The sequence below is a fragment of the Mangifera indica genome, chromosome 4, assembly GCF_011075055.1.
Source record: "Mangifera indica cultivar Alphonso chromosome 4, CATAS_Mindica_2.1, whole genome shotgun sequence".
NCBI lineage: Eukaryota > Viridiplantae > Streptophyta > Magnoliopsida > Sapindales > Anacardiaceae > Mangifera > Mangifera indica.
Window position 1 is genome coordinate 9,647,294 of NC_058140.1, and position 22,864 is coordinate 9,670,157.

At 28.1% G+C, this 22,864-nt stretch overlaps 1 protein-coding gene across 1 annotated transcript; it reads left to right on the forward strand.

Annotated features, from left to right (window-relative positions):
- Nucleotides 1–9,590: 9,590 nt before the first annotated feature.
- LOC123213465 (MADS-box protein SVP-like) lies at nucleotides 9,591–22,309 on the forward strand. Its single transcript, XM_044632901.1, has 9 exons — nucleotides 9,591–9,782; nucleotides 10,471–10,674; nucleotides 18,547–18,628; nucleotides 20,820–20,881; nucleotides 20,982–21,081; nucleotides 21,188–21,229; nucleotides 21,668–21,709; nucleotides 21,841–21,929; nucleotides 22,119–22,309. The coding sequence occupies exons 2-9, from the start codon at nucleotides 10,493–10,495 to the stop codon at nucleotides 22,135–22,137; spliced, it is 618 nt and encodes a 205-aa protein (XP_044488836.1). The 5' UTR covers nucleotides 9,591–9,782; nucleotides 10,471–10,492; the 3' UTR covers nucleotides 22,138–22,309.
- Nucleotides 22,310–22,864: the final 555 nt, after the last annotated feature.

Below are 22,864 nucleotides of genomic sequence, written 5' to 3' on the forward strand. Positions count from 1 at the left end.
GGTATGTGCCTAAGGTGCACCCTTGTGTACCTCTTTTTAAGCATAGTGTCTACTTTTGGAAAGTCACACACGAGCGTGTGTTCTATTCCATATAGTCATATATGTCTTTCCTTAGAATAAGCGCACAAAACTTACATAATTTTTATTTTTGCCTCATGGATGTGACGCATGGGCGTGTATGGACTCTACACAGGCGTTTGTCATATCACACAATTATAAAATTCATTCGATTTTATCGCGATCAAAATCTAATCTAAAAAGTCAAATTTTGCTAACGATGCACGACTATATATACCCCCATAAACAGGTGTGCATCACTATGGAAAATCAATATTAATTCACTTAAAACAAGAAAAAAGTCTAGAATGCCCTTGGGTTTTCCTATAGGTATTACAAACTCGATGAAATTCAATATATCTAATGTTAAAAACATGTGAAAGGTATAAAGTAACTATAATACAATTTTTGAATACACATCTAAAAGAGTATGAGAATTTGATTTTTTGACTAAATATAATTGAAACATTACCAATGCTCTAATGAACATGTTAGAGTCTCTAAGAATAGCCATCGATCAATACTTAAGTGTGTATTATCCCATCACATATTTAATTTTACATATATATAGGTATTATGGTGTTTTTAAATATATCTAGCTAAATAGAGGAAAAGTTTTAAAAATATTAGAAAGAAAGACCCTTACTTTTTATTGCAACCACCATTTTAGATCTTAGAGCCAAATTATTAGGAATTAAAAATGATTTAGATGCTATAAGTGAAAATCTGTAATAATGTAACACTCATAGAGTATAAGATATTCAAGATTTTTCACTTGAAATGTATAAAAATAAATATGGAATGATGTCACATACTCTTGAACCAAAGGTAAGTTGGGTGGTTCATCCAAATTTAAGTCACATATATGGTTTATCTAGCGCAAATGTAAACAACAAGTAGGTCAAAGTTCAAATTGTAATGAGTTTTTATAATTATATTAATATTGATCATTTTCTAGAAATTATGAATTGAAATGGTGACACTTTTGATATTTTAGCATGGTGAAAAACACATCAAGAATCCATACCAAACTCCCACTATAATGACATGGGTCATATATCATAACTGTTAACTTATGAACCACTAGGCTATAGAACATATCTCTTAAGATTATTTGTGTCCTGCTTGGTCACTGAAAAATCACTATAGATCTTGAACTAGTGTGACCATATCATCTCTCAATGAAAGCATTGTCATACTACAATTATAACTATATACTAGGCTCATCGGACTGAATTGATGCAAGGATTTAACACCTTAGCCATGCGGACATTCGTTATGTAGTCTATTCACCTACACCATTACGAACTATCGAACTGTAACTGTAACTATAATTAGGCTCTATTGTGAGCAAATACCATATTGTGGGTATGTAACTATAGCTAGGTTTAAAGTTTTAAACACTTAGTCATATTTTGACCTACTGACTTCCTAAGGGTATTTCTATCATTATATTCTACTACAGTTGTTCCTAAGTAATAGACGGGCGAACTTTATGCCTTGATTACCTTATAATCGATTGGCAATACCCAGTTATGATTGGATTGTCATAAAATTATTAGTCTAATTTTGGATTTTGTATGAACGGGTGTGCATTCCAATACTACACGACTGTTCATGACTTATTCTAAGCAACAACCGCACCTGTTCTTAGGACGTTCATGCATGATGTTTGGAAGGTGTAAAATAGACATGTTTTCACACTTTAATCGTCTTTATGCAATTCCTACTACATCAACACATGAAACATAAGCTTTCACCATTCTATATGTGCATATTTAAAAGTTCCTACACTAATTTTTAACAACATTACTGCATACTACCATTATCCACAAATTATGCCCATGAACCTACATAAGATTAACATATCACATACTTATGTGCAATTTAACCATTATCCAATATATTTCTCCACAATTTAATCCTTTCATCAAAATATCAAAATCTTCTCCGTGATTACCATATCATACACTGTAAAAAGAAGAGTTCTTCATCCTACTTATCTTGATTTTATTGTTTGAAGATTTGTGGCTGGAAACTTACTTCTTCTCCTCTCTTCCTTTTTTCTCCCTAAAAGCCTTATTGTTAAGCCTTCAAATCAACTGTTAAAGAAAGCCAAAACAATGCTCATATTTCTCTCTTAAAGGGGGTAAGGTCATTGAAATGTTATGAAATAATAATTCAATGATTTCAACGATATGTCATATATAAAATCCTTTTATGTAACACCATGAATTAAATATATGCATAATTTGGTTCAAACTATAAAACTGAATTAAACCACTTAAAAATTACAGTTTGGTTTGGTCTAGTTTGGGTTTAAAATTTTCTAAGCCATTTTTTTCAGTTTGGGTTATAATTTATGCAATTTTCAAACCAAACCAGATCCTAAATCATATATATATATATATATATATATATATATATATATATATATATATATATATATATATATATATATATATATATAAAAGGTTCAAGTCATGGTAGTTGAATAATATATCATATCGTATATCAAAACCCTAATTTTTTATATCATATATCATATAACATATTGTATAATGTGTCTTTTACAAAATGAAATAATAAAATAATAATAAAATAATAAAAAGTATAATTAACTCGTCATGATTTTGGAAAAATATCACAAACACCTTTAGCATTTGAAAATTTTTCATAAACACTCATACTGTACCATCATTTTTTTTAAAATTGTGTGTCAATCTGTATTAGTAATATATATCATATTATAAGATACATTTATTGTATTGTATTAATTTGATACACCTTATAATGCATATGATTTTTCACTTATATCGTATCATATCATAAGATAAGTATTGTGTTTTTAAGAATATTGATAACTATAGTTTAAACTGTAATTCGAACCGAATCAAACCATATTTTTTCAGTTTGGTTTGGTTTTGTTTGAAAGTTTTTCAAACCATTTTTTCTAATTTGGTTTTGAAAAAACTCTTAAATAGCACCAAACCAAATCGTGCACATCTTTACCATAAACAATCGTTCGTCATTTAAAATAATTAGATGTGGCATTATCCATTTTGGATTATATAGCAAGCGATACATTGGCATATATATCCCATGCACGGTTGTCCTTCCCCTTAAATTTATAGAACTTAATTCATTTGCACAACCACTCAACCATAAACATAATCAAACTCATAAATATAATTGAAATGACTAAATTACGCTTGAGACTTACCTATGGGTGTTACAATTCCTCCCTCTTATTGAAATTTCATCCTCCAAAATTTGATGGAGAAAGTTCAGGATACTTGTCTTTCGTGTCTAGCTCCATCTCCTAGGTAGTCTCCTATACTTTGTTATTCCTCCATAAAACTTTGACCAAAGGAATATGTCAGTTTATGAGCTATCTGATCCTTTTGTCTATAATTTGAACTGGTCTCTCCTCATAACTTAGATTATTTGATAACTTAATCTCTTCGGTCCTCAACACATGTGAAGGATCTTTAATATACTTACGCAATGACAAAACATGGAATACATTATGAATACAGTCTCTACTCTTTGATAACACAAGCTTACACGCCATTTTACCTACCTGTTCCACTATCTCATATGGACTAATATACTTAGGAGCCAACTTACCTTTTTTCCTGAACCTCATCACATGCTTATAATGGACAACTCTGATGAATACTCTGTCATCACATTGAACTCCAAACCTTTACAGTTCTCACTAGTATAACTCTTTTGTCAATCTTGGGCATGTGTAATACCTTTAGATACGTCCAAGGTTAATTTAGTCTTTTTACCTCTTGAATATGCTTATTTAATTAGGTGTATGTGACATTAAGTTACATGTCGGCCTAACATGACCCACTGTCATGTCTATATATAATTAACATCCATGCCTTCAAGTCCACCTCAATACATACCTAATGTTGGTTGTCGAAGTTAATGAAGATGTATACCCACACAAATAATCAGAATAAATGTTTAGCATACTTATGTGAAAGTGGACTATCATTTTGTACTATTAAATTTAAATTAGTAATAATATTTAGAAGTCCATTGGGACTTTTACTCTATTTACAATGCTCTATGGGCAAAAACCCTGGTCTTTATCAGAGATCCCCTCAATAGGATCTATGAGAAGTTTGGGCCATTGAAAGTTTGATCCAAATGCGAGAGCCTCTCCGACCTTTAGTGGTAGATATCCCTTCTATGGTTAGTAGACGTCAAAATTATACATAATGCAAAAAAGCATCGTTATTAAAATTGAAATGTGAGAGCATGCCATTCAAGGCAAAAAATGGGTGGGACATATTGATTCTCCAAAAAATAAATAATTAATAAAAGCTTTTCTCTTAATAATAATCTAAAACATTATTAATTTGCACTAATGACAAATAATCCTTTTATTTTACATTTTATCTTTATTTTATTTTATATGAATTTTGATTGGAAATAAATACATCTACCAAGTTAACATTATTTATTTTAGCATAGAATTTGATATAATTTAGAAATTAGTAAAATTTTCTAAGAAGAATATTGTTCAATAAATGTACATACACTCGTATTATAAATTTTTCTGTTTTTATTGGTGGGCTAGATCAACACAGCAAGTTGATACTAATTATGTATTGCCACAACAATGGCGTTAAGTAGCTTAGTTATTTGTCCTAAAAAAAAACATTTCGTATACTCCGGAGAATTCCATGTCACTCCTAAAGAATAGATCCATTCCTATGAAGGACACCTGTTTCAAAAATAGAATAGTGGTCCTTTAACTTAATAAGACTATTAGTTAATTTGAAATTTTACATAAAATGATGAAAATAAGCATACCGCCTAGAGGCCAAACAAGTCATTGATTAAAATTAATTAAAACATATACATTATACTTACTAATTGCAATAAATGAATAATTTACACATTAGTGAATCAAAATTAGATAAATATGGTGAATTTGTGGTTTATGAGGTATGTATTTATTTCAAATTTGTAGTGTGTAATGTGTTTTTTATTTTATTTTACCGTTCTTTAACTAAAATTTTTTATTTTTGCAAGGTTGTTTTTGTCATTTTAATTTAAATTTGCAGTCAATTAATTTTTTATTAATTCAAGATAAACAGTAAAAATTAAAAAAAAATCAACATTATAATATTTGAAACAATCAGACTATAAATAGTAAACTAAGTCAATTATAATATATTTTACTCAAAAAGAAAAAACCCAATAAACCCTAACGAAATTGTAACCAATTAGAGGTATATATAATTTGATTCAAATTATAAAATCATAATAAATTACTTAAAAATTACAGTTTTATTTGATTTAGTTTGTAAAATAATTTAATTTAGGTTGATAAATTTTGGACAAACAATTTTTAGTTTTGGTTACAGTTTAAACAAATTTCAAACTGAATCAAACCATAAAATATATTTTAATATATATAGATTTATATCAAATTATTTTTGACTAAATTTTTCAATAAACAACTAAGTATACAATGTGTTTTTTATATTTATTTTGTGATTTTCCTTACATATATATTTTATATATATTTCATATTTATTTTATATGTTTATATTATATTCTAAAAAATTATAATTTTATTAATTTTATTAAACAATATGTATTTAGAAATAAATGATAATAAGTTTAAATTTTAATTAAAACTAAATCAAATTATATTTTTTTTAGTTTTGTTTAATTTGAAAATTAAAATAGTTTAGTTTACTTTTAAATAATTTTTTTTATTTTGATATAAAAAAGGCCAAAGGACTTATTCCACCTAAAGTATCCTTTAATATCAAGTTTTCACATTTTAACTATAAAAATTTCAAACACCTACCTATAGAGGGTTAAGTCTGTTAGTTTCAAAAATAAAATTGTCATTTTATTTATAATATTAAAAATAAATTAAAATGCAATCTCTTTTTTTCCCAAAAATCTTAAAAATTAACAATTTTTTCTATATACTAAGTTTTAAAAAATCACATTTCTCCCTGCAGTTTAGTTTTTCAAACTCTAACGCTATTGCCTGCGACCTCTCCTTCCCTAAAGCTTTCTCTCCCTTTAGCGATATCTCTCCTCTCAGTTAGACTCTTGACCAATATTGAATCAAGTCGTCTTCATCTCGTCTTCCCAGACATCTTCTTTTGAGAAGATAATCATCTTCCTAGATATTCGTCTTCGTCTCTCTAACTTGATTTGATATCGATTGGGTATCCAACTGAGAAAAGAGAGATTGTTAAAGGGAAAAAAAAGCTTCGGGAGGGGAAGACCACCATCAATAGTTTTGGTTAATTTTAACGGTTTATAAATAAATAAATGAAATTTTTAAAATTATGAGGTGAAAATTTGAGAATAAAAGATACTTTGGACGGAAAATAGTCTTTTGGCCTATAAAAAAAAGTCCATTGTGCACGCTCGTGTCCAATGTGCTTAACAGTATTGCTAGCTAGATGCCCCACTGAATTGGGCAGGTGACCCGTTTCCTTTTCCTTTTTATAGTTTCCTTAATTAATCAAAGTAACACTAATTCTAATATTTATTTACGTATTCAATATTTTATACCGTTCTTTATGTTTGAAATCCATTAATAGTATATTATTTTTTCAAATTACTTCATCAAGCACTTTTCCAAAGTATAAAATTTGCGAAACCAAAGCTCACCTGTTGTTTATATTATTATTTTCATTTTCTATCATAATATTTATAGTAACAAGACAGAAAGGTTTCAAAATCGCCAGCTATAAATTTGCCCATCTGATCAGTACTTACTTAGGTATTTATTTAGACGTTGAATTTAATAATAATTACCGTTGCACTTAGAAAATAGGGAAAGGGTGCATACATATATTAATAAAAAGTGTGGTGAGTTGTATTACGACAGCAATGATCTTCGCAGCTTACGTAAGAAACAACAAAAATAATTATTTCTACCATGTTAAAAGCACCTTTTTTAATATATAAATATATTATTATATAATAAATATTATTTTATTATTAATTTAAAACTATTTAACATATAATAATATATTTATATTCATATATCTAAACTATAATTTTATTATTTTAAATACTATAATTTTAATAACATAATCAACTGTTAATTTAGTTGAATAAAATTGTATTAACTTAAAAAAAAAATGTCTATAAAAATAGTAAAAATGCATTGCACAAATAATAATAATAACGTAAATTCAAACTATTTTCTTTCAATTTAACAATTACACATTGGTTCATGTATTTTTCATTATTTTTTAAGGATATTTTATTTTTTCCAATAGAATTTATAGAAAGCATATTAAATAACCCATTTTTTAAGTGAGTTGACAAATATCTTATTTGTAAAAGTTTCTTAGAAATTAGTCTTAATTAAGAATTTCAATAACGGTTAGGCCAAATAATCGTTTTTTAATTAAAATTTCATCCACCTGTGGCCTCTGTTAGTTTTTAATTATATAAAAATGGAATGAGTAACTTTAATGAAATGACAATTTTTCATTTTTTAAATTAAAATTTTTTTTTTCACCTACCATTTATTTTATTAATAGAAACCGATATATGAAATGATAAAAAGGTTCATTTTACATGAATATTTCTATTTTCTCTTTTCTCTTACTATTTTTTCTTATGCTTTCTATTTTTCCTTTTCCTGTTACACTTTTTATTTTCTCTATTCCTTTCTCTTTTTGTCCCTTCTTACCACCAGTAATAAAGTTAATCTGTTTCTCATATATAGCACGATTCAACTTTAACTGGTTATCTAAATGTTAGATATAACTTACAACAACATTGGTACGATCTATATAAGCTTTGAGAGATTATATCTACTCTCTACAACACTCTAATGATAAATCTCACATTTTTGTTGACAATGATTATATCGATATCTCTGTTATTATTTCTGGTTTCCCTCTTCTCACCATGATTGTGCCTTGTCTCTCTCATTTTGTCTTTTTTTTTTTTCTGTCATCTTAACCGTGCTTTCCCTTTCTATCACAACTCCTTTGTCTCTACCAACATTGCCTCTAACGTTGCCACTCTCTCTCGGAAGTTGCAATGGATGATGAAGATTAAAAGTATGTTTATAATTTAATAAAAAAATTAAATAGATTTGTAACTGATATTTGTATTAAAACTTCAAGATAATTTTGTAATTTTGCTTAAAAAAGGGTAATTCATACTAAACTAAAAAAAATTTATTAATTAAAGTGAATGATAAAAAAATAAATAAAAGTTTCAAAAAAAAAGGGAAAACTGTTGTTTAATCAAAGTTTGGATGGAAAATAGTTAGTTGGCCATAGTTGAAGTCGCAAATAAAAAATAATCCCTACGGTAGAAGTTCTATATCATAGTTGAGTTTTTAACCCAAAAAAAAAAAATGTAAGTGCTGGGAATTTTGAAATAAAGCTATTTATATTTATATTTTTAGAAACTATATAATATATATATATATATATATATATATATATATATATATATTATCCAATTGAATCTTAAAAAGAAAATTGGTTAATTAATATAATTTTCCAGAAATAATCAAATCGGGCGACAAAAACGTTTCTCTCATTCTACACGCAACTATTTAATTGGTACAGCAGTATGACCATGCCATGGCTATCATCACGTTTTAATATCACGAGAAATTGAATAGTGGGGACACGTTTGGTACGAGGGTACGAAGGTCTCATCATTTCTCACCAGTTGTGGAGCCTGCCGTTTGTACGGAAACCATGTCTAACCATATATAAATAGAAAACTATTTTATCGTTTCGAAGACGGAAGATTCCATTTCTATACTGACAAAACTTCGTATTCCCTCCTCCTTTCTCTAATTTACATGAAATATAAATTAACTTAAAAAAAAAAATTCATAATCAATTTGTATAATAAATACCATTTTATCTTAATTTTATTTATCATAGGATTTGATTAGTTAATTTATTTATTACATCATTTTATAATTAAAAAGATATAATATAAATATTTATATTAATATTATAATTCTTAATAATGATATATAATTTATAATATAATATAATATAATACGATATAAATAAAAAATAATACATATGATAAGATATATTTGATTAATATGATAAAGTAAATATATTATAAAATATGATATAATATATATTATTAAAATGAATTAATATGATTTTTTAAAGAAAATGATAATATAATAAAAATGTATATAAAAGAATTAAAATTTTAAAGATATTTGTGATATTTTTTAAAATAATAAAATATTTATTATAATTTTTTATTATTTCTTTTAAAAAATAAATTATATAATATATAATACAAAAAATTAAATTTTTAACATACACAATTATATATTAATAAATTACTATAATTAATACTAATACTTTTTCTTATCTTTTATTGTTGATGGGAAATGATGCTGTTTTATTTTTTTTTAATGGATGAATTTTGTAGAATAAAGTTTAGATGTGATTTTTTGACCTTTTTGAACTTCGTTAACCCTATGCATAAATGTGAGCATATAAATAAATTTTGGAAAATTTTGAAGAGACAAATGCAGTAAAGACTTGCAGAGACAGGCGAGAGAGAGAGCTTACCGTTTCCTTTCCTTTCCCTAAATAACTTCATCTCTCACTTTCTCCAGTCCGTCGCTTCTCTCTTCCACATCCATTGGTAGCTTTTACCTCTGGTGCTGTGTCAGGTATCAACTCCTCCATCACCGAACAGCACTAAACAAGGTAAGATATTACATGATATGAGAACCGAAATCAAATCAAAATATCTCTCACTCTGCCTGGCTCAACCCTTTCCGAATTTAAGATCTTGATGTTTTCTTTTCGTCGTACTTCCTTTCCTTCTCTTCACTCTCTTAGGGTTTGTTTCAGATTCTTTCTTGAATTATTCTTGCTTCCTCTTGGCTTATGGTAAATCTTTTTTTTCTCTTTTGCAGACACCCATTTCATATTTTCACATAACAGATTTTTCTATACTTTCCTTTTAAAGTACACACTCTCCAACTGCTTTACCTTACTCTCGTTTATGCCATTCCTCGATTGATTCGAGTGGTGAACAGTTAGGATTTCCTTTTTCCTTTAAATGGGTTTATTTATTGTTAAATTTCTCTACTCAATAATGAAAAGGAAAAAAGCCATCTTTTTTCGGTTTTGCTATTCTTACGGTTATACCCACTTGGATTTAAAATTTGTCTAGGATTAATTGTTCTAAATTTTACAGTTTAATGTCTCGAACTGTCTAGCTATCTGACCCATCTCTTTGCTTTTCGATTTATATGTATCTACTCATGTTGCAAACTCAAATCATTGATTTCTATGCAAATTTAGCATCTTTTCTCTTTAATTTTCCATGCACAAGACCTCATAATAACGTTTGGCTTTTTCCTAATTTGGCTGATATTATTGTCTGAAGGGGAGGTTAATTTTCCTGGAAAATGACGCGGCAGAAAATTGAGATCAAGAAGATTGTTAATCCATCGGCAAGGCAGGTCACTTTCTCAAAGAGAAGAAGAGGGCTGTTCAAGAAGGCCCAGGAACTCTCCACTCTCTGTGATGCTGAAATAGCAGTCATAGTCTTTTCAACAACAGGAAAGCTCTTTGAATACTGTAACTCCAGGTTCCTCTCTCATTTGTCTCATCTTATTGATTTATGATTCGTACGTCAAGTGTTCATTAATTCATAGTTATGCTAGTATTCTTCATCTTTTCTTATTTTGATTGCCCACTTCAGTCAAAGAAATACATTTTTTCCCCTCCATTGGATGTTTCTCAAGGATTCATACATACGTACATAACATTAAATTAATAGATTTAGCGATGCTACTTTCACTTGCTCTACTAACTAGCATAGTGCAGGGTGAGTCATTATTTTATAGCCTTGATAAATACCATTAGAGAGTTTGAATTGTGCTTGTTACTACCTAATTTTAAAACATAAAATATGTTACAGCTATCTATATAGTTGAATTTGGGAGTTCTTTAAAGGTCTTCTTTAGGCTGTTGTACCAACTCACGGTGTTTTTATATAATATTTTCATGTTTTCAATCCGATTATCCATTCCACGAAAAGGTATTTGTATATTTTGTTCGTCAAAATGAAATCCCATGCTTGGAATTTGTTTTGAATCAACCTAGCAACCAAGAATTACATGTTTCTGACCATTTCTTCATAAAATAATATATTAGGTTTGGAAATGAAGGTGGCAACTTAAATATTTATGAAAACCTTTGGTCAAAACATAATTAAGCTTATATATACAAATGAATCTAGAGAGAAAAAATGATAAGGTAGTATATCTGTATACGTTAGGATAGGAGCATTGCAGGAGTGTTAAATTTCTGCAATTTATCAAATTTAACTTAGAAATTAGAAGCTTGACTTTCTTACAAGATAAAGAAAGAATCGATTTGCTCTAATATAATATGAGATTGTTATTTCATATTGTATAATATATAAGAAAACACAACCAGAAAAGTAATAAACTGAAATTCACTGAAAAATTTACAATAAATTTTTTTTTTTTGGAAATAAAAGTATCTGGAGGTCTAAGATTATGTAATTAATCTCATGGGTATGCAGGATGATATGTCTCAGGAAAAAGTGTCAATCTCTAAGGAAAAATTTTCCTTGATGGACTTGTGTTAAAATTATGATATTATTTTGAAAGCTAATATTTTGGAATATAACAGCATATAGACCCTAAGTTTTGCATGCATTTGTGGAAAGAATAATTAAAATATTTCACGTGGGAAGTAAATATAGTTGGTAGCGTTTATTCTTTCTTTCTCTGGTGCAAGTCAGTATCATATCAGAAGTTACCTTGCATAATTGAACTCAAGTAATAGCTCTAGAAATACCCAAGATTGAGAGGATGAAAGTAAAGAGAATCAAATCTGGGAAGAAACTAGCTGCTTATAGATTCACCATGAAATGGGTTTGGGTAAATTAGTGTATGTAAGTAATTTGATTGATGGATGAGGATCTTCAAGTTTTCTGATAGGAGTTTCAAACAAAGTTGACCAGTTAATTTATTGCTGGCAAACTAAATCTTATTTTGTCTTAGGATCTTTAATCCTCGTAGGATTTTATTATCGAAATCTTCATAAATTTATTGATTGAACCTCGCTCCACGTCAGATAGTTGAACCTTCACAAAACTGTTGGTCCAACCAACAAAAAGCTTCCTGCCCATATTTTCACCTTTAGGCCACCGACTGCGAGATTGCCATATTCTCATATTTCAAGCTTTGAGTGAGGCTCTTGCAATTTAGATTTCCAAATATTCCTAAGGATTCACAAGATTAAAAAAAATAAAAGGGATTCAGTCATGTTAATGATTTTCATACTTAGCTAAGTACCATGACAGAATGCCTGGTCTCACAAAGTATGCTGCTGCATGAGATCAACGTCCACAAGGATCAGCGATGAATTATGGAGTGTAACTAATGAAAATTGGGAATTAAAGTTTAAACAAATATCTATATATCTATATGCATATGGCTAAAAACGTTTGACAGCTTATCGTTATCTTCTTTGCCACCTTCCTTTAGGCCTGGATATAATCATTTAAACAGAAGGCAAGAAGCCGAAAGGCTCCTTTCACAGCAAAAAGAAAAAATGATTCTGTTTTAGCCCCTTAAAATATTTACATAGAATAAATTTCTAGATTCTAACAATCATAGGTTTTAGAATATATCTCTTTAGAATAAATTCTTGCCCTTATTTACTTTCATAATCCTTTCAGTGATGATAGTTGATACTGACGTTTTGTAATAAATACTCACGTGAATGATAATTGACACTTAGGGTTTGTGATAATTAAATACCGCAAATGATTTCTGGTGTTTAATAAAAAATGTTAAGAGCAACAAAAATAAATTGTCAAATTTATAACATTATTCTAAAAGAATTATCCTACGAAATATACTTCGATATCTCACCATTATTAATTACTAATCTCACAAATTATTGCAAAGAATAGTCTATCAAAATAGGTCTCTAAAGAAATCTCAACCAAAACGTCTTTGTGCATGCTTTGCATGTAAAATATGAGAACATACACATATCATATAGGGTTATCTCGGTTGGTTCATTGATTACTAATGTATAGAGTTAGAAAAAAAGGGGTAACAATGAATTATTTGACACATCTCTTTACGAACACATGTTTAGAGAACATCAAAAAATTGAAAATGAATTATGTATAGTGAAACAGCTAAATCTCATTGTAGTTTTTGACAGCTAAATGTCAAAAACTCCAGGGAAGCTATGCTATCTCAAATTCTAGAAATTTTTTGAGATGTCAGGAACCACCTTTCTTTTAGTGGCAAAAAGGTTTTTGACAATTCTCTCTAGTGAGAGGCCTTATTTTGTGATACAATTGTTGAACTAAGTTTAATATGATAAGTAAGTTTCTCATTCTTACAAAGCTATTTTAATTCTGACTAGGAGAAATAAAGGTAGAATATCTTAAAGCTTTTCAAATTTTCTTTAATTTAATACTTTATATCTCAAAAAATGTTTTCATATTTTGAATAATTTACAGCTTCTTTTTCTGTCAGTTTTCATGTATGGTAATTGTTTTTCATCTAGTTAAAATTATAAAACATTAATGTTTGATATATAAATAAAAAAGAAGATGAGCAATGAGGAGGATCTTTGTCATTTGTTAGAAATTAGGATTTCTAAGAAAATACAAGTGGTATAATTTGTTCTAGTGGGATTCCTTGTGCAAATTCTATGTTTAGTCAAAGATAATAATTTCAGGTTCGTTAAGATATAAATAATAATCAAGAAAAGAAAAGAAAAGAAATTTAAAAATTTGAATTATGATTGGGAACAAATTCATGAAGTTAAGTTTATTGAATAAATTTATATCAAATAAAAAAATTAATAAAATTAATAAAATTATAAATGAACAAAAGAATAGATAAACCCACATTAATATATAATACTTAAAAGGCTGAAATTAAAAGAAAGACTATCTAATGAACTTAATTTTGTTGAAGGGGCACATTTGTGTTTAGATATGAATACTTAGGGTTCCAAATCTTAAATCCGCCAGTTCAGTATGCTGACTTGGATAAGAAAAGTGAATAGGACAAGTATATTTCCTTCATTTGATTTAAGGTATTGTTACTTAGAGAGCATTTGTTTTATAAATTAACACAAAAACATCACAAGTTCTAAAACCAGGAAAAAATGGTCGATTAAAAGACCAAAACTAATATTTTTCAATTATCATAGAGTATTTAGATAAATCAAATATATTTAAGAAAGGATGTTGGAAAATTTTACAATAGATATCCGCAAAGTTCGGTCTTTGCTCTGAATTTCTTTAAATTTTCTTCGCCATCCCAATTTTTTAATCTTTCCGTGACATTGTCTTGATATTTTAGTGATAACTTTCCATCAAAATTATGTTATTTTTGAGGCATCTAAGCTAATATAAAGTCGCATAGTTTTTTGAACCCAGAATCCCAATATAAGATTTATTTAAAAAATAATTCTTCAAAAACCTAAAGTCTTTCATCCTACTTACATGATTTGCGTCTCAAAGTGTGTTGGCCCCTTAATCTCCATAAGCTTTAGAGAAACTGTGAAAGACTGATATTAGATGGCAAAAATCTTGCCGCCATCGCATCTCTCTCACTTTCTCTTTTATTCACGGCTATTTATTTTTCTTTTGGAACCGTGAAGAAAAATCTCATGTGTCTTCATGGAGGTTTTTTATAGATTTTTTATCGAGACTTTATGACGAATTCAAATTCTAATTCCATTAGGAACCCAAAGTTCTAATTATATCATAACATACCTTGATCTTCTATTATATAATTGTTGGAAATATTTAAACCTACCATAAATCATATTTTGTAAACATAAATTTAGGATACCCAATTTGAGTTTGTGACAAAACCCATTTAAGTACACCATAAAATATTGATATGAGTTATTTTCATGACTCTATTTACTCAAGTATTGTAATTTTTGGGAGACATTTTTGTGTGCATAGGTTTTTGAGAAAAGAAGAAAAAAAAAATCTTTTTTTGTAAAATTATGTTCATTTATTGAAGGAAGACAATTTTGGACTTTAAATAAGAGTCTAACTACCAATAACTTTCATACTAACTATCCTTTGGTAGTTAAACAAATTAGATCTGATCGACTCACATGGGTAGAACTAAACCTAATATCTCTCACTCACACGATAGAAGACTTGAATCAAAAACTTATCCACAAAAATCTTATATGACAGTACGTTTCATATTTGTAAATATGTCGTACGATCTTACGAACAACCTGTACTTGAGAGCTTTTATTATTATGCATCTATTAAGAATAACATAGTTGCTTCAACCCAAATAAAATATAATAACACGTTAGACTTGTAGTATCCCAGATTTACTTGATAACATTAACTCTCTCTAATCTCTCATTTGTTATTGTGTTTTTTTTTATATATCCATGATCAAGTTCATTCTCTCATATGAGTAACATGATCGGTCGACCAATCGATACACGTAATATATTTTTTCTCTTCTACTTGAAAATTTTAATTTAAACTTAGTTGTTTTTCTAGTTATGTTCCATAGATCGAATTATGTGTGGTCATAGGTGTTACGGTAATATAATAATATTAAAAGTAAACATTGAATTATATTAAAAAGTCAAAGAGCACTAATATGAGTTAAATCTCATAAAGTCTCACACAGTGAGGGAGTCGGGACTCATCCTTTCATTACTTCAACTGGTTGTCTTATTTATATATACATAATATAAATTATGTGCTACAGTGTATATTTTCTCAAATGTTATTACCAACACTGTATAGATCTTACCTCAGTTGCTATACCTAATGTCTAACATGAATTCTTAATTATCTTCACACTTGTGGATATTTATTCATATTAAGAACTCACATCCAGTATTCACAAGTTATTTGGATGGGAAAATCCAAATCAGTCATTTTCAAATGTATCTATTTATTATCTCACCTTATTCGATCATTAAAGTAACATTTTAACTCCGATATATATTTTTTCGAGAAATTTGTCTCCCATTGTCACGCTTTCTCAACGTCACATTTCTCAAGAATAATGTCTCATCTTTACTTGCTCTCTCAGCGTCAAATCTAATTGCTTGTGTGAGTGAACTAATTTCTAACTTTTGTGACATTGTAATTTCGTTGCGCTAAAAACGATGTATATGCAATGAAAACTTAAGAATTTTGGGATGCAAGTTATTCGTGGAACTACTCAAGATATCGCATGAAGTGAGTCTTGCTTCTTACACACGTGATATGCGTCCACATTATGTTTGTGTGAGGCATCATTTGGGATTCTATTCCTTAGGCAATTGTAACTCTATAATAACCTAATTTATGACCTCCAAGCCTCTTGTTCATCTAAGATATTGTGCATTTTTAACTGTCACACATTGTAGTTATCTCTATTCAGTATCGTACTTATTCAAATCAGTCATCATGTCCTAGGATGTTATGATTAATTAAATCACAAAGATATATATCAGACATAATTCAAACAATACAACCAAATACACATCAATTGTCACAATTATATTAAAATTTAAAATATCTCACATAAGACACAAAATTACAAATTCACTATGTTCCCAATTATCTTCCATGACTCAAATGTTTAACATTTTAAAATTTAATATAATTATGTCAATATTAATTTTAAATGAGAATTTCACTAAATTTTATTAATTTTAGAATTCCCACATTTAACATATATAATATATACGTGATGCAATAAATGCATAACTTATTATGACTATACCTATTTCATAAACCTGTATCATTTTTAGAGTTATTTTATCTACGATAAAGTCTATGAAATTTCTGGTAGGTCAAATATCTCGCATTTTGTTAATTTTGAAAATAAAGTCAAAGCGGTGGATTATTTCACGTACATTACTATGTGTCGCTCTTTAAGAAGCTATAATATATCCACTCAGTCCCAAAAAATTTTGAATTTTTGCCCTGAACAATATCATTAATTGTAGCGCTAATGGTCATGCATGAATGAGATTAGACTCTATACCATCTTTTTTTCAATTAAGATAGTACGACTTGTCTTTTAAGCATAAATCTTTATTGAATATATATAATCCCACTATGCTCCATTAAATCATTAGATGATCACATCATATACTATGAAAAAAACACAACCTCAAGAGCCGCTCTTCATATGAAAATAGAGATTTTAAGGTCAAAATTTAATGGTATGAATGGTCTCTCTCTCTCTCTCTCTATATATATATATATATATATATAAAAGTAATATTATGTACTCATATAATGAGTAACAATTGGGTATTAATGATAATGTATCATATCATGATTAATTGATTTTAAATTAAGGATAAAGTAACATCTAATCACATAGTGACTCATCATCATTTGTATTTAAATTAATACTCATTTTAAGGTCAAAATTTAATGGTATGAATGGTCTCTCTCTCTCTCTATATATATAAAAGTAATATTATGTACTCATATAATGAGTAACAAATAGATACTAATAATAATGTATCACTTCATGATTAGTTGATTTTAAATTAAGAATAAAGTAACATCTAATTATATGGTGACACATTATCATTGGTATTTAAATTAGTATTCATTATAAATGCACATATTGCACATATCATGAATCTCTTTCTTTCTTTATTTATGTATATATATGAGAAAACAATTTATGAGCTACGTCAATGACTTTACCTTTATTGCACAAAGCCTAATAGATTGATTTGCGAGTGTTAGCCAAACTTTATAGCCAAGTAGCTTCGCCAGTGCCAATTTAACATAACATATTAATCGACTTTACTCGTTATTAGAATGCATTTATAATACTTCTTATCTAATAAAAATAATAGCATGATATGAATGTCGTTTTACTAATTCTTGATAGATAGGAAATCATTTTTCATTTGTCTAATTACATCATATCAATTTAACTTAACTGTATGTGATTCAATTAAATTATAACAAATTTGTTACCTGGGAGAGATTAGATATCGAGTTGGAATTCTCCATTTATTTGATTTGCAATGATGAAATTCTACAAAAGTTAATTTTAAAGGCTTAATTAATTTTTTTTAATTGCCAACTAACATGAAGGTGTTACCACACGTCTGCTAGGTGATTTGACATATTATGCTTCTATATTTTCTATCAGCGAAAATTTTATTTTTACATGTTTTAGCAATGGTAAGCTTAATAAATTCATTTACAAGTTTAGACAAAGATATAATGGGATCCAAATATCAATAGTAAAATCCAATAAATCCTGTTTATTCCAATGGGTCATCGTGGATATAGGTAAACCTAAATGTCTCTTATAGTGAAATTTAAAATTATTGTATTTTTTTAAATCGGTTTCCAAGTAACTGTTATATAAATGTTATCTTTTAAGATTATGTAGTTCAACAAGTGACAATGCTTTCTTTTTATTGCGAGATGAAGCGTGAAACATATTATTGAAAGGTATCACAGTGTACAGTCACAGCGTGCCTACAAATTAAGTCATCCATCTCTTGAGTTGAAGGTACAATGCAATATTTACAGATTTTTTCAATATGTTATCTATAGTATGTTATCATTACCAAACGAGAATGACTGATATCGTGTTTTTCAAAAGATGTAACATTGAATTGATTTGATCTTTCTATCAACTTGGTTATAGCAAGTCTTACTTTAATTAGTTAATGAAAAGATGATGCTCAAGCGAGTGAGTGTAGTATCACACAGAAGAAATCAAGCAATCTTATGCAAACAGTAGACATGCAGTCAAAGTTTTGATTATAGAAATCATATTGCCTGAATAGGGTGGGGTAGATTAGGTTGGTTAAAAACAAAATGTATCAAAATATGCACAAGGATGTTCTTATATATCCATAATCCTGAACCATGAATTTTAAATCAAACCTCATCAAAACTTAGTAAAAAGACCTGAGATAGATTGATCATTGAAAGGCATGTAAAATGGTTTCTACAAGTTAAAAGATGTTGATAGATAGAGCATGAAAGTATTTAGAAGGCCCCAAAGAAACGCTGTTGCAAAAATCATTTACTTTAAAGATCACTTTTCTTGTTCATTTATTTTATAATGAGAAGGGTAAAACTTGAATATATTACAACAGAAAATTAAAAATTTGAAATAATTATTATCTACTTAATTGTTTTTCTTACCATATCTAAAAGTATTGAGTGTGAAGAGTTTAGCAATCATACACTTCGACATAGGATCTTAACTTCATATTTCAAGTGAGGGATGTGCATATGAGTTACAAAAACTGAATTTTTAAGGTTTTTCTTTCTAGAAAACTACTGGTAGTGACTATAGACTTAATAGAGATGAATCTTTCTGCAAACAAGAAAAGCGACACTATTGCCTAAATTAGTGGTACCTTTAGTTACAGTAATAAGAGACTAAACTAGGAGAAAATAGGAAACGTTACCTGTCTCTTCTCATGTATTAATGTGCCACGTACAGTAGAATTTATGTACAAAGACTTGAGTCCAAGAAAAGAAAGAATCAAATTTACTACATATAAGGAGAAATTAGAATAAGAAAATGAGGATAAACAAGCATAATTTGTTAACTAGATTGCTTCTTAAATTTTGCTCCATATATACAATTCCATGTTAATTTCAGTAGTTGGCTTATTTTGATTGATGAAATCATATTGCAAACATAGTTATGATAATTTTGTATATTAATTATGTTTTATGAGTGAACTTCTTAACAGTAAGTATTTTATGAAATTTCATGTTAATTTCAGTTGTAGGCTTATTTTGATTTATGAAATTATATTTAAAAAATAGTTAATGATAATTTTGCATATTAATTATGTTTTATAAGTGAACTTCTTAAAAGTGAGTAAATATTTTATAAAATTTTATTAGTCAAAACAAGTTAATTATAAAAATAAATAAATTATGTAAAATGCAATTTCTATGAATATGAATCCAAACTTCATTTACCTTTCATTTGATGAATTAGAATCATGATGCATTTTAGGTTGTTAGGAGGTTTTTGCTTTCAGTATGGTCAGAACTGTTTGGAAATGTGCCCTTTATCTCTCTTTCTTATTTAACTAGAAATAAATGATAATATTTTTTTTGTGAGAAATGTTTTTACCCCCCTGGTATTACAGTTGCTTTTGATTTGGGAAATGAAAGATTGTTATTCGGAGATTATGTTTTACTCTATTATAAAGATTTTTACCCTGCAATCTTTAATTTGCAACCTCTCTGTAATAATCTAGCTTGCTGTGTATCTTTAATATGGTTTAACAATTTTTTTAGCTGTGAAATTTAAATATTAATGTTGAAGCCTAACACTCTGTTAGGACCAAGTATACCGAGCTTTGTATAACTTCATCTTTCAATCTATCATATATTATGTGCCATCTATATTGTTTAATGTTGGGGTTTCTAATTTGGGCTATATATTCTTATTGGAGGGCTTAATATATAAACGTGAGTCTTTATATGGTATATGGGGTTGTTGCATATTATTATCAAAAGACTTAAAACCAGTCAGTTTGTATATGGTATTTGGGATTTGTGCAGATTCATATTAGAAGGTTTAATACTAGTGAATTTGTAAGACAACATGAAAGTTAAGTTTTTACATAATAATTTATATAAGCCTTTTGATATACTTATTTCTTAAGAAAAAAATTTGATAGAAAGGTGAATCACTTGCTATTAATCCTTCACTGTTTGCATAGCTTGAAAGCAGTACCTACGCCATGTTGAGCACGGAAATGGCAGAAAAGACCCATGAACTGAGGTAATTAATAATGCCAAGTTTCTATTGGTTTGTTGCTGCAATATATATATATATATATATATAAAACAGTTAGTCTAAGACATGATTTAACCTATATCAGGCAGATGAAGGGGGAGGATCTTCAAGGGTTAGACATTGAACAACTTAAGCAACTAGAGAACGCACTTCAGGGAGGCCTGAGCCGAGTTCTAGAAATAAAAGTCTGATAGTCATTTCTTCTTCTTGATTTTGCTTGATTAATTATTTACAATTTTCAAATAGTCATGTTTTATTGACATGTGCACATATGTATTGGGTTAATTTCAGGGTGATAGGCTTGTCAAAGAAATTGAAGCTCTCAGGAATAAGGTAGGACGTAACTCTTAGTTGTTTGTAGGGTTCATATTGTTAGTTTCATAAATTTACAGGCCTTTATTTGTTTTTCGATTTTATAAGAATGTGTACTAAAAGAAAGACGACTGGGATTGGATTTCTTTTATTAAGTACAAATAGATTTTCTTCTGTTTAATTTTTCTCCTCACCCATGCTTTTGTTTGGTAGGTCTACGCTTTAGAATTTAGGGTTTATAATTTTGGATTTCAAACATGCACCTGTATCTCATAGATTATAATCCAGAGACTCACATTGATAGAGGCTAAAGCCCTTATAGTTCCGATTGTTGTTTTGTCAGCCTAGCAAGAGAAACAGCCAGCTAGCATAAATGTTCAGCCAAATTCTCAGCATATATAAGCCTAAATCTTGTATCATATATATGTTTAACTAATCCTATTGAATAAATATATGCAGGGAGCTGAACTGATGAAGGAGAATTTGAGATTGAGAAAGCAAGTGAGATATTCTAAATTTCTGGTGCTTTTTGCTTCCAGTTTTCTAATTAGTAAACAGTTAATATCTTTTCTTTCCTGGAGATATATATTGATTGGCCTGCTATTATATTATCACTGTTATTTGAAATGCAGACAGAGAATAAACAATTACAGGACTCTTCATCGATTCGGCCACAAACCAATGTCTGCAATGAGACTTCTGACACTTCCTTAAAGTTGGGGTTAGTTTGCTAAACCTCCTGAAATTAGTGATCACTCTACTAGAAAATTGCTTTATTCTGATGTTTCAGAATTATGAACCTCCAAAGTGACAAACAGTTGCATTTGACAAGTGTTTCAGTTTTGGCTTCCTGCATGATAGAAAGAAAATATATTCCATTAATTTCATCAGTAATTTGAATGTCTTGCAGGTTACCCTTTCCTCGCTAGAACTGGAAGCTAATGAAGAATAATGGGAATAAATGGTCATTTACTCCGAAGGAAAGATCTGCTTTGCTTTAGTATTTATTTATACCCGCAAATAAGTTTTCATTTGTTTTTAAATTAATGTACTAATCTCATTAGTGACGGAATCAAATAAAATTTAAGAGGGTTAAAACTAGAATAATATAAATAAATTTTTAATTAAAATAAATATAAATATTTACATTAATAAAATATTTATTAATTAATATATTTATGATTGTTTTATATAGAATTTTATCTTTTACAAGTATTATATAATGATCTAAGTATCAATATTATCAGATGTATTATTTTTTTATAAATACAATTAAATTATTATTTAATTGTTGTTCATTTATTCTATTTTTTAAAAGATTTTTTATAAAATTAATGGTTGAAAATATTTTTTTTAACCCTAGTATTGACAATCATTGACAATCGGTAAAATTAATAATTAATTTTATTAACAAATAAATTAATAAAGAAATTTTATTTTTCTTTATTTTAACCGTCATTTTTATAAAAATTATAATTTTGTTTAATTTTATAAATTTGACATTAAAGTTTATATCTAAAATGTAAATATTAAAGTTGAGAATTAATGTCAAGAGTTTTAAGCCAAAAAAATATTACGGAGAAAGTTCAATAAGAATAATCCATTTTTATACATGAAAAGCAATAAAATTTTCTTTTAAACATAGCTATATCAAAT